The sequence below is a fragment of the Pieris napi genome, chromosome Z (genome assembly GCF_905475465.1).
Source record: "Pieris napi chromosome Z, ilPieNapi1.2, whole genome shotgun sequence".
Classification (NCBI taxonomy): Eukaryota; Metazoa; Arthropoda; class Insecta; order Lepidoptera; family Pieridae; genus Pieris; species Pieris napi.
In genome coordinates this window covers 10,631,702-10,645,779 of record NC_062259.1, presented here as the reverse complement: position 1 = coordinate 10,645,779, position 14,078 = coordinate 10,631,702, and the positions used below count along the sequence as shown (strand labels likewise).

General features: G+C 34.4%; 1 protein-coding gene across 3 annotated transcripts in view; it reads left to right on the top strand.

Annotated features, from left to right (window-relative positions):
* LOC125062300 (ankyrin repeat domain-containing protein SOWAHC) overlaps window positions 1-14,078 on the top strand; it is a 70,594-nt gene that overhangs the window by 41,287 nt on the left and 15,229 nt on the right. For all 3 annotated transcript variants that reach the window (XM_047668114.1, XM_047668115.1, XM_047668113.1), the window contains exons 7-9: window positions 7,907-7,996; window positions 9,441-9,446; window positions 13,802-13,874. In XM_047668114.1, the coding sequence (XP_047524070.1) occupies window positions 7,907-7,996; window positions 9,441-9,446; window positions 13,802-13,874 (169 nt within the window). The remainder of the gene's footprint in view (window positions 1-7,906; window positions 7,997-9,440; window positions 9,447-13,801; window positions 13,875-14,078) is intronic.

The following is a 14,078-nucleotide window of genomic DNA, read 5'->3' as shown; positions in this document are numbered from 1 at the left end:
GACATTGAGAGTGTCCATGGGCGGCGGTATCACTTAACACTGTGAGCCTGGACTGGTGAGCATACTGCCCGTTTGCCTGCTGTTCTTTAAAAAAATTTACTTATTGTATTCGATTATTACTAATTCAAAAACCTACGTATTTGAGTCCTGGTCGAACCAAAAAAAGATAAAGTGAGATGTGGTGTTGGAGAAGAATGTTGCGTATACCATGGACAGCAAAGAGTGACAATAAGTCTATTCTCAACCAAATAAAGATCACCGTAAGACTGTCAACTATCATTTACAAACGGGTGCTTAGCTACCTTGGCCATATTGCCAGGAAAGAACCAAATAGTCTGGACAAGTCAGTAACGGTAGCGATGGCAGCAGAAGTTGGGGTCGATCGCCTACCCGTTCCTCTGACCAAATTAAACCAAAGACAAAATCATTAAGTAATAAAATGTACACTTATGAACGTCAAAGAAATACATATTAAATGCTTCTAATTTTACATTTACTGCCAGTTGTAAAAGTAAGTCTTTCGTGGTCTTCATCTGAAGACTTGCCTTTGATACTGATACAAGTAAATCTGGAAATCAGGTTAGGCCATGTTGCCTTCTAATAACCGAGTACCTACAGTCAGGTGGTTAGTTGAGAATGGAACTGTTGCATCTTCTGATACACTTCGACGTAGGAAAGCACATTTGCTGTAAGTAGACATATTGCAATTGTTCACCAGAGCCAAAAAACTTTATTAATTTCGGAATAAAATTAATAGTGTCTGACCTATCCATGATATTGCTACAATTTTTGAAACATATATTTATTTAACTGCCAGTCACCATTTGCAATGTAAACTTTTTATCCAAAGTTACTATAAGTACGTGTTTGGCTACTTACAGCAAACAGTTTTTTAAACCACAAACCTTTAAAACGCTGTAACTAAGGAAGAAAAAAGTACGCGCGGAAATATTATCAATTTACAGGCGGTAAATATGCTGTATGCAGGAAATTTATGTATTTGGGTACTTTCATTTGCAATTCAAGATGTAAGATTAGTTAATAATTATGATTAGATCTAGAAATGCAGTGGGTCATTTGGTAATGTAATGTTTGGTTGAAATAAAATGTCGTAAATGGTAAAAAAAAACTAAATCTGTAGGTTCCGTAAACGTGCTGTAAGTAAACGAATGTAAAAATCACACGTCGCTGAAATGCAGTAAGTAGTGTTAAGTTTTTAAATGGGAAGAAGTAAGTATTTGTAAAGAAAAAAATGCAGATTTTCTTTTGCTGTAAGTACAAAATGTCTGAAATGACTAGATTTTGGTCTACATACAGCAATTAATCTTGCTAAAAAAATATAAGTACGGGCGTTTTCAACAGCGTATGTAATTTTTTTTTCATCGTAGAGACACAGGACCCGGGTCATTCGATGCGGCTTTTTTTTCTGATTCTAATGGCAGGAAAAAGTCACTTTAGGTATTTTGTCTACTTACAGCAAATATGCTTTCCTACGTCGACTTCATGTCAAATAAATCGACCATGAGATAATAAACAAGCAACAAGTGATCCTCAAATATACAATTGTATCTAACAAATATATAGGTACATAATATTTTTATACGCCTGTCAAATTTAGAAGAATTGCAGTGGTGCTACAAACTTTTAGGTCTGGGCCTCAGATTTCTCTCTTTTTCGTGATTGTTTATATACACAAGCCTACTACTACACACGCCGTCGACTTTTTGGGTGTAAGCCATACCGGTTTCCTTTCGATGTTTTCTTTCAACACGAGCGAGTATAAAATACGCACATAGATGCTAGGTTTCGAACTTACGACCTCAGGGATGAGAGTTGCACACTTTAGTAGTAGCTTATATACATGTGACTCTTGTCTGACTCAAATTATATTAGACTAGTAGACTCGGCCAAGCGTTGCTGTGGCTAAGATTTTTGTTATATTACATAGTAGTAAACTATTCAAGAGAAAAGGTAGGAGAACACCAATCCACCATGCTTTTTTGGTGGTTATGCCATTAAATTGTAGCTTATGTGAAACGTTGGTAATTATTTTGATAAGGATCAATACCTACCTAGGTACCTACCTATAAAGAGCTTTTTCTAGCGGTGGTATTTTAATGAAAAAAAAATTAATAAAAGGACGCTTATTGTGACGTATCTATAAAAGATAGAGACATGCTGTCGTGACAATTTTTATAGATAGTGATGTGTCCTAAAAAATTGGAATACCTACATCATTTTGTTCTATCATTAATAGATTTTGCAGCGCACACGATTGAAGGAAGTTTTTGTTTATTTTTTTACACCTTGGGTTAGATTATTCAAGTTTTAGTAAGCATCCCTAATTTTTTTGTCACTCGGGAATAGTGTAGCTTGCCAACGGTGAAATAATTTTTGAAATCAGTAGTTTCCGAGCTTATTCATTTCAAACAAACAAAAAATCAAACCTTTCCTCTTTATAATATTAGTATAGATGCCCGGCGAAAAGTCTTTCGTAAAAGGTGACATGTGCGCAAGCGTGAATAACTTTAGTTAATGTAAAGTGATTTTCGTTAATGAGTGTCCACGCACTTACGTCAAGTATTCCACGTCCGGCCACAGAACATAGTATTGCTTTTTACGACGAATAAAATGACCTATAACAATTTACACTTTAGAGTGGTCGGAAGTCGAATAGCTTTATTGACCCTAAAGCCGGTTAGTGTCTGTACATAAATTCACTTAGAGTTATGAATGAGCTTTTGTGGGGTCTGTGTAAATAGTGTATCGCTAATCGTTGCTTTTATTGTGAGTGACGATCGCGTTTACGGAACTTCGGCGTTCAATGATGTAGAACAAAGGCCAACGAAACATTCTTTTGTTTTATAAAGTATTTTTAAAAATTATTCACACATCTGCCAACTGAAACGTAAAGTAACGATTAAAAAATACGTGGATCTCACTACTAAACCGATTATGATGAAACTTAGACTGTTCCCTAAGTTGAGATCTACAATTATACATGTTTAAGTCAAAAAGTTTCAGTTTCTGAAAAACTGGTGAAATGTTAAATACCATTCGTATCACCTCGACGTCCGTCATTTCCATAATTGAGCGTTTCTTAAGGAATTTTTTGCAGCGCACCATCACTATGTGGAGCCAGCTGCCCACTAAAGTATCTCCGAACCAATTCGGCTTAGGGTCCTTCAAAAAAAGAGCGTTTCAATTCTTAAAAGGCCGAAAAAGCCTAATAAATAATTTAACTCGAATATTATCCAATTATTTAATAACTGAAAACCTTGTTTCAAGCCGGTTAAAAATAAAATATGAATCGAGGGTAATAAACTTTTCGGAAATCCGTACTTATTAACCACGAAGAGTCGATATTTACAAGATTTAATATCTCAAATATTTGATTGGATGCTACCTATAAACAATAAATTGTCCTTGTATAACCCTTATCATCCATAACTAGTCACGAGTAAAACAAAATGCCTATTAAAATGCATACATACAGTTTCACTTATACACATTTTAGTATATATAGACTTAAAAATTACTTTTACTTGAAAATGTTTTATGAACTATATAACAATTAGCCAAGAAACAATATTGAATTAGCCAAACACGTCTAAAAGATTTAGAACAAATTATAAAGCTTTGCTTTGTGCACGAACCAAGTAATCCTGTTTTAAATTTATTAGCCTTAGACGACGATAAATTAGTAAATTCGGTGTGCCGTACACGGAAATGTCGGCCTAAGAATTTTCCTTCGGATACTATGGATTTATTTAAGGAAACTAGTCGTTTAAAACAAGAATTTTAATTATAAACTTGATTAAGATTAACCTAGTACCTAAGTAGTATCTAGTACCTAGTAACCTAGTACGTATGGCGAAGGGGCAGTTAAGGCCTAGTGCCTTCGGCGCGACTCATCCCTGAGGTCGTAAGTAACACTCGTTCGTATAAAGGAAATCATCGGGAGGAGACCGGCTTTAGACCCAAAAAATCATTTGTCAGGCTGTTCACCTACTTGCCTATTATAAAAAACAAATGATAACGAAACAGATACAAAAATGTGAGATCCTGACTTAGACGGTTTTAGCGCCACTGCACTGGTAAGAACTAACACATGGCAGTCTAACAATTTAATCGTATATGATCTAATATATAAAATTCTCGTGTCGCGGTGTTTGTGGTTCAACTCCTCCGAAACGGCTCGACCGATTCTCATGAAAATTTGTGTGCTTATTGGGTATGTCTGAGAATTGGACAACATGTCCAGGGTAGTCCAGTCCACCCCTAAATTTTTTATTTTTATTTTTAAATATTTTTTTCTGTTTTTATTTTTTTATGATACAGCATTAAAAAATACATACAACCCCTAACTTTCACCCCTCTACGATCAACCCCTATTTTTTTATTATAAATGATATACATGGCAAAACGACGTTTGCCCGGTCAGCTAGTATTTATATATGGGAGTCATTCTTATAGCTACGTCTCATATTTCCCTTAGACAGAAAACTTATGACGAAATAAGAAATCAATGAAAGATGTATATAGACATCTGCATAACCGAATATAATTGTAAAGGGTTCCTCGATTTTGGTGGTAATATTTAAGACTAAATTTATTTACATGAAAGTAAGTGTAATCCATCGGCCACAAAGACCCGAGTACGAATCTCATATATGCGGTTCTTTGAATGTTCAATTCAATAGCGGCCTTTGGTAAGCAGTGATGTTGAAAGTGTCGAAATTGGATTAAGAGAGTTCAGTCTAACCGACTGACTATGAAATAGTTTCAAATACCCAGGGTATTAAAAACCACACTTTATATTCAGTTTTGTGTTTGCAAAGGTATTAACACCACGAACAAAAAAATTATAACCAGTTAAGAATAATACAAATAAACTCGATTTTGCAGTTTAATAATTTTGCTATATTAGATTACTATCTAGCATAGCAAACAATAATTAAAGTCATATAAATAACGAATTTAATATTAAACATAAAGCAGGTGTTTTACGAGGTCAAAATTTATTATTAAAAAATGACAGTTTAAACAAACAGGTTTTAGTATTATCAAAAATAATGTTTGCTTTTTTATTTCATGTGCCGTCTGCGTTCCCGAACATCAGTATGTAAGTATATCGCTTTGTAAATTATATTATAACACATTGTATAATATTAACATTACAGATTGTTCCCCTCCTGTCTACAAGGAACGTTTCTATACTAATTAGTATACGTAGCTATTAACAAAATGCTCATACATAAATCTACCTTGTAATCTTTATGATTCCATCATTTTTGTATTATAACAAGTTATAATATCAACAACTATGATCTTTGCTTGACCGCGGTATTGAAATTTTATTGCCAAGATTAGACTTTGTTCTACGTTAACCTCGACCAACGTGTTAATTATAACGGCTGTAAAACAAATATGAATTTAAAATAATGAGTTAAATTTATTATAGTCTACTGGGCAGACGTATTGTTTTTATTTAAGCGTCTTTGTTTGGTTACGAGTTTTATTATATGCCGCGAAATATTCTGTAACGTACAATATTCGTATTATATACTAAAGTAGTGTTAGACTAGTGGTGTTAGCGTCTCTCTTCCGTGAGGCTCGTACTGCTGTGCACCAATGTTCGTGAGGAAACCGGCCCTAGACCCAAAACGTCGACGGCGTATCAGGCACAGAAGGCCTACTTGCCTATTTAATAAAACAAATGCCCACGAAAGAGGTACAGAAATCCGAGGCCTAGACACTTATCTTTAATTAATTATATATTATCTAACATCGTTCAATATGAGAATCTTGTTGCGATATATTTTATAAGGGTACTTGGATACATCTGCCGAAAAGCCATCCTATATCGGTTATCGGGCTTAGAAAATCGCACCGGCGGCGTGTGCAGCAAATTAACAACGTTCCCTCGTTCAATATTTTACCGACGTCGAACCTAGGAACGCCCGTCTTTAACAACCCCACTGAATCAGCGACGATCACGCCTACATCTTGTCGGAACGTCGATTGCTCTATACCCCAAGATAAAGTTATAGTTAACTTTACCCAGAAATTCGTATTTTAGCCCCTAGCACCGTTACGTAAAGATTCCCTCTCGTGAATTTACCTTTAATATATTTCAATTGATGTTGAGTAAATATAAGCATTTGATGCCAATTATATTATAGTAACAATATATATAATTAGCGTTCTACGGCTTTTGAGATCTGTAATTTTAAATTTAGAATCATTTAATGTTTTTTTTATTGAAACGAAGTAGGTATTTAGTTACATAATTATGTTTTGGCGCAGAAGCTTAAAATATAGTAATGAAAATTATAAAGTAATAAACATGTCGTTTTCAGGTTTTTAATAAAACACACAATAAGACTGATGTTTTATTTATAAATAAGGTGTGAACAATTGTTTGTACAACCTGCAATTAATATCCTCTTTTATTAATATCATTGTTTTGTTTTTAAATAATATGAAAAATATACTGTTTTATTTCTTTTAATTAAAAAGTTCAAACAGCATGTAGAGCATATGATTCTAGTAACAGCTGTTCTAGAAGTAGTTGTTCCGACTAATACCTTCAGCTGAGTTTCATACTCGGACGTCAAGGCAGAATACAAAATACCATCCGTATCACCTCGACGTCCGTCGTTACACAACTGAGCGTTTCTTAAGGTAGATATTGCCGCGCACCACCATTATGTGGAACCAGCTGCCCACTGAAGTATTTCCGAACCGATTCGACTTAGGGTCCTTCAAGAAAAGAGCGTACCAATTCTTAAAAGACCGGTAATGACAGTGTCCATGGGCGGCGGTATCTCTTGACATCAGATGATCCTCATGTCCGTTTGCCTCCTATTACATAAAAAAAAGTGCGTGCGTACAAAGCACACATGTCAGAAGTAAAACTTCTTTGGCAAACTAATTTTTAAGTCTTGTTCATATTTATACAAATATAAAACTTTAGATTTCTGAGACTTAGAGGGAGGGGAAAAAAGGAAGATATGTTAGGATGTATTAATTTAATCGTTATTAAAATTGTCTAAAATTAATAAAAATTATAAATAATAAAATTTTAATTTTTTTAATTTATTTCTTCGATAATAAAAACACGTGGCATTTTAATTTACATTAAGTCATATAAAATTTCAATAAATTATTTTGCATAAAATATAAAATACTTATATTTCATAAATTCTCTTTACGAAATTTTAATTTTAAATTCGCACTCTTTCTCAATCGGTCTCAATCGCTCTCTCTCTTTTCTTCGACAAAAACGCTGCACATCTTAGTGACGCTAATATTATTATTGCGTTTCATACGTAAAAATTTTACCGTTATGCGCCTAAAGAAGTTTCACTTCAATAAGCTTTGTCTATTACTAGTTCCTGTATTAAGTCTCATATTAAGAAAATTGCTATAACTTAAAAGCATTAATCTATGAAATTACGTATGCGGCTCTTACACGCATGTAAACATAAGCCGCCATACGAACACCGGTTTTCCGAAGATTCCGTGCGTTTTAAGAATTAAAATGACCACCGATGATGGCCGGGCTAATTCCTATAACTATGCTAATGACGCCTGCCCTAAACAAAATATAATCTTTAATCTCAATGCAAATCATCCTAATACGTTCCGATTATGGAGCTATAATTACGATATTATATTGTCCGTCAATGTTTTACATATAAAAATAAAAGGCAATCAAGTAATTTGTTCGACCTACTAACTCTCTTCGTGATAATATCGTATTTTGGGCTTAGGTTTTAATTTGAGAGGCCGTTTTCTTAGTAGAGATAAGATCCTGTTTTGTCAATGTTCGAAATTTAATTAGATGTTTTTTAATATCGATGCTAGGCAATTTAATTGAAAGATTTTATTTTACTTACAGACTGCTATGCACTGGGCTTGCAAACGAGGTGATGAAAATCTGGTGAAACTTTTAGCTGGCATCCATCGGCATACGGTGAACGAACGTTCCGTAAGTTATAAATTTGTTCTTACGGTCGACGAAATTCACTAAAATTGTTTGAATAAAAGTCTGTAAAGAATTTTTTATATTATTTAAAAGTTTAATACACCATTTTAATTGCACTCTAATTCTACCTAAATAACTCTTGTGTCTCATTCTGTCAGATTTTATTTTCGCAAAAGCAAGAGACATTGTAGTTTTGAAGCATTTAGACTGTACAGTTTATTTGTCTATAAATAAATATTTTTTGTAACGAAAACTTAAAATTGCTTCGTAAACGTATTTCAAAGAAATAAAAAGCTTTATTTAAAACGAATCAGCCTACAAATGAGATCGTGCCAAATTTTGGTACCACAAATAATTCTCTATGCGAATAAATTTTGTTAACTATTGTTACCTTTCTCTTGAGAAAACACAAAGTAGAAAGCAACATTAATCATGGCTTTAGCATACAGTACTTTCTATTTACCGTATTTTGTTGATGTAAAAACCTTAGTTGTTAAAATAAAGGTGCTACAGGAGACTCAATAAAGTAGTTGATAATTTGACCTAAATATTTATAAAATCGAGATTCAAAATTAATCGATCTTCTAATGTATCAATACTAATTTACCGTCAGCCTTTTCAATGCCAACCGGCTGTTTTTTAATATTATGGAAATAAGAATACTCAGAGATAATGCAGCTGTCTAATGGTAAAATAATTTTTTATATTGCTCCACACTCACTGCGCTGGCTCTGCGTCCAGGCCTCAGTACGTGGAACTTCCAGCGCTTCCTGTTCTGTGTAACCTGTCGTCAATTGCTTGTCCTCCTCTACTCTGTAGATCCATTGGTACCTAGGCCTACTTACTATATCCGACCTAGTGGGCTGCTTTTTAAGTTCACAAACATACGAAAACACACTATAAAAAAAAATTACATATGTTTATTATGGATAGATACAGGTATCACTTATACCACGTCATTAAATTTGAGTCGGTAGACATCCCTACTCATCGACAAAGAAGACTGAGGGTGTAGGCCGAGAAAAAAGCCGGCGTAAAAAACTCTCGGTACTCTTTTAAAATAGAAAAGCATCATACAAAATAACTATGGCTAACAACACTTATTTGGAAACACATATCGCAAATTAATTGGAAGTAGCCTGTCTAGCACTAGTCCCAGGCACTTTTATCAACTAGATAATCGTTAACTTTATAGTAAGCCTTGTTACACAGCTTTTCTTTAAAACATTTCTTAAATTTACTAATAGTCAGATATAAAAGAGCCTCTGGGACTTTATTAAAGAAAAGTATAGAACACTTTACATATTAGTTAAAGTTTAACCATTGTAATTAGCAGTTAAGTGCCGATTACAGTTACACGATTTAGTGGCAATAAAAGCCGCTCAGTCCTCTTCTACGATACCATTAATGTTTTCTCTTTTTCATGTGGTGCTTGCGACTGATGCAGAATGGGGTATGTAGTCATTTTATGTACTTGTAGATTCAAGTGATAGTAAAAGGCGCTCGTCAACTTTTTAATAGCGATGGATTGTGTCTGTGAGGCAGTTTAAAGAGTCTAATTATAACTTGGATTTTTTATATCCTATATTTGTGATGTGTCTGTTATGTTCTCTTGAATAAATAAATTAAAAGTAATAATAGATGGATGTAATAGTCCTACACTTTACGTTTAAAAGAAATCTGCAAAGCTTCCTTGAAAATAAAGTTATTTAATAACATGCTTCCTTCGAAACATTGAGAGTCGAATTTGTTTACTTCCTTATTTATCACAGGCTAGCTTATATCGGGTGTTTTTTTTAGAGGTATAGAACTTTAAATTGCAATAAAACAACGATGGATTATTGGAATGACATGATTTTTTTTTATTTGAAAGATAATCTTGTGGCATTACATTTAAAATATGATTTCTGGCATATGACTGCCACGGCTGGCTCGGATATAGTCCAATCTGGATGTCCAATTTTCGATGACTTTTTTCAACATTTTTGGCCGTATATCGGCAATATATCGGCCGTATATCGGCGAATGTTGTCTTCCAAATGGTCAAGCGTTTGTGGCTTATCCGCATAGACCAATGACTTTACATAGCCCCACAGAAAATAATCTAGCGGTGTTAAATCACAAGATCTTGGAGGCCAATTCACAGGTCCAAAACGTGAAATTAGGCGGTCACCAAACGTGTCTTTCAATAAATCGATTGTGGCACGAGCTGTGTGACATGTTGCGCCGTCTTGTTGAAACCACAGCTCTTGGACATCATGACTGTTCAATTCAGGAATGAAAAAGTTAGTAATCATGTCTCAATACCGATCACCATTGACTGTAACGTTCTGGCCATTATCGTTTTTGAAGAAGTATGGGCCAATGCTGCCACCAGCCCATAAAGCGCACCAAACAGTCAGTTTTTCTGGATGTAACGGTGTTTCGACATACACTTGAGGATTAGCTTCACTCCAAATGCGGCAGTTTTGTTTGTAGACGTAGCATTCAACCAGAAGTGCGCTTCATCGCTAAACAAAATTCGCTTATGAAAATCGGGAACAACGGACGGGAAAATTGGACATCCAGATTGGACTATATCCGAGCCAGCCGTGGCAGTCATATGCCAGAAATCATATTTAAAATGTAATGCCACAAGATTATCTTTCAAATAAAAAAAAAATCATGTCATTCCAATAATCCATCGTTGTTTTATTGCAATTTAAAGTTCTATACCTCTAAAAAAAACACCCGATACTTGCAAAAGTTGTTTTGGCAAAAATTTGATGCGCAGGCGTTTTTAGGTCTTTTTAAAGAACAGGCAGCAGGCTTACTCGTTAAGTGATACCGATGGACTCTCAATGCCAGAAGGCTCGCAAATGCGCTACCGGCCTATCTTATCACGAAAAATCTTGTTTAGTTACGTGTTGAGCGAGTGTAGTGTCGGTTGTTTCCAGGCCAGATTCGCGTATTTGAACATCGATAGGAATTGGCCTTCAAAATGATTCGTTATTAATGACAATGATTATATGAGTTTAAGAGCAGTGTTGGCGTAGTGGCTTTAGCGTGCGACTCTCATCCCTGAGGTCGTAGGTTCGATCTCCGGCTTTGCACCAATGGGCTTTCTTTCAATGTGCGCATTTAACATTCGCTCGAACGGTGAAGGAAAACATCGCCCAGGGACCCAAAAAGTCGACGGCGTGTGTCAGGCACTGGAGGCTGATCACCTTCCTATTATATTGAAATGATCATAAGATTTACATATCTGTCTGCATATAGTGCGGAATAAATAACTAATAATATACTATAAGTCACATACATATTAATGTAACGAAATATAAACTCGGTTGTGCGCTTGCTAAATGCCAATCATAACTTAAATTATTTTGTTCGTTTGATTTTGTCTTAAAAAATCATAATTTACTAGATGCTTATAAAGCTATAATATTATGATGAATCACTTTGGTAAGACATGCATTCATGAAAACAGAAGAACATGTTAATGAATGCTTGGATATCGAAGTGAACGAAAACGGCAAATAGGTTTATTAGATTAAACAAAAATACTAACAGTATTTTTGTATGAAAAGTTAGCGCAATGTATTTGGAACAAAACAGAAGCACGAACATCAATTCAAATAGATCCATTTATAGAAAATGTATGAAAAATCAATGCGTTCGAACTGTTAAAAACTAACTTTATCGTCTATACGAACGCGAACAGATTTCAATATAACAATCTATTTTAAAATTATTTTTCTCACACAGAGGCTTTATTTTAAACCTTGCTTAAACACAAAATTTTCACTAACACTTCAACTTTATGCATTTACTAACACTCTTTAGCAACATCTTCTCATTTAAAGAAAAAACTTTTTAACCGGATTAAAGTTATGTATTATTATAAATTTACAATTATTTAACATAATTTTAAATTTATCCGACGTTTCGCGTGCTTTACAGCGTGCGTGGTCACCGTGAACCGCACCGCAAAGTTTTTTCTTTAAATGTGTAAAGGTTATGTCAATAAAAGACAATACTAACATCTTCTCAACTTGTCCTATGCTGAAACGGACAGTATTATTATTTTGTAACAATAGTTTTATTATAAAATCGTAAGTGTTATGTAGGAATTATTACAATTACCTAAAATCATTAATATGTCAAATGAAAACCAGCTGCCCACGACACGGAATAGTGTTAGAGCACGATTCTTTTAACTAAATGTCCTTTTTTATTATCTGTAATAAAGTTTAATCAAATAATTCTAAAATATATCGTAGAAGTGATACAGATATTAATCCCAAACCTATCCGAAGTTTAAAATAGAATCACAAAACGATCCAATTTGTAAGAAATAGATTGAATAACTTAAGAAAATCAGATTTGAAAAATCGGCCGAAAATCGTGATGCTTGAGGCGCTCCAATTCTTATACTTGTCAGTTTGACGAGAATACATGACTATTATTATGAATAATCTTCCATCTCTCGTGGTTACGCAAAACTAATTATTAATAAAAATCTTTTAGTGTTTATTCCCACCACTTTGTGGAACCAGCTGCCCACTCAAGTATTTCCGAACCAATTTCACTGAAGAAAAGAGCTTACCAATTCTGAAAAGGCCGGCAGCGCACTTGCGAGCCTACTGCCAATGGGCCATAGGCGGCGGTATCACTTAACATCACGTGAGCCTCCTGTCCGTTTGCCACTAATTACAGGCAACCAATGTACGTGTATGTGTAATGTGTTTCTATGTGTGTTTTAAACACTTCTGAAGTAATACATCGTGAGAAAACCGGCCCAGAAAATAAGTAATTTTAATATATTTGCGTATACCGTTTTACGACGCAGCGTATATTTTTTCTTCAAATTCGCTGTAACGCAGCTGTCGCTATAATATTGAATCTGTTTTAATATCCACTCAACCTGATATGTTACGAAAATTTTATGGTTCAAAGATTTTGATTATTGGATATTGAAGTGACGATATAATGAAGCTTTTTAGTTTATTTTGGGAATATTCTATACTTGTTTCGTATCCAGGCGGAGCTAGAGGCGAGGGGGTTATGACCCCCTGGGGCCTGGACAGGGTCCCTCTGTATCACAATTTTATGGATAAACAAAATAGCTTTTGTTTATTTTTAAGGTTTCTGTATAAATAGAATCCAGTTCAATTGTTGTAAAAAACAAAATGTTATTACATACATATTAGCGTCACCTCGTGACACAAGTTTCATTCTACAGTATTGTCTATGTCCTTAAATAATTTAGTTGCTTCCGATACTAAGCGAACGCATGCACATTATTTTATTATAGTTAAAGTTAAATTTCCTATGAATAATAATAGGTAATTTTACTTGGTCGTAGTTTCTCAATTAAAACCCGTCCTTTTTTTTATGGCTCTATCACGGTTTGTGCATTAGCCAGCGTCAAGTGTGAGATTTTTATAATTCGTGCTTTTTGCCTTAGAAATTCGACCATGTCCTCCATGTACGGTTAAGGCACTCGCCCGGTACCGCACAACCCTCCCAAAGGCCGAGACCAAATTTAAATTAAATTAAAACTTGCCCTCGAACCGGGAATCGAACCCGGTACCCCTCACCTAGCTGCCACTTAATAAGACCGCTAGGCTATGAGGCCCCCAAACCCGTCCTTGTTTACAAATAATAATCCTTAACGGATTCGCTTGCTTTTCGGAAATTGTTTTCGAAACAAGTATTTTAAGTAATAGTACATACTAGACAATGTAAAATCAGTCTTATTTTTAAATCTGTCTTCTTTAGTGAGCAGTATGAGATACAGATAACATATTTGGATAAAATTTTCAGGGTTACACACCACTTCACATCGCGATGCAATTTCGACGTGAGAACGTGTACAGGCTGCTAGTAGAAGTGTATAGTAAGTAATCTTGTTTGTTACCCCAAATAATATTATTCCTATAACTTGTAGATAAATTTTATAGCGGCATTGGAAATTAAAATGGAATAATAATATACACATAGGGTTAATAATGTCGTAAATATATTTGGTTTCGTAATTATTATAACAGCTACCTACTAAAAATAAATAATATGCGTTTAGGTTGCTTTTCTAATAGATGAA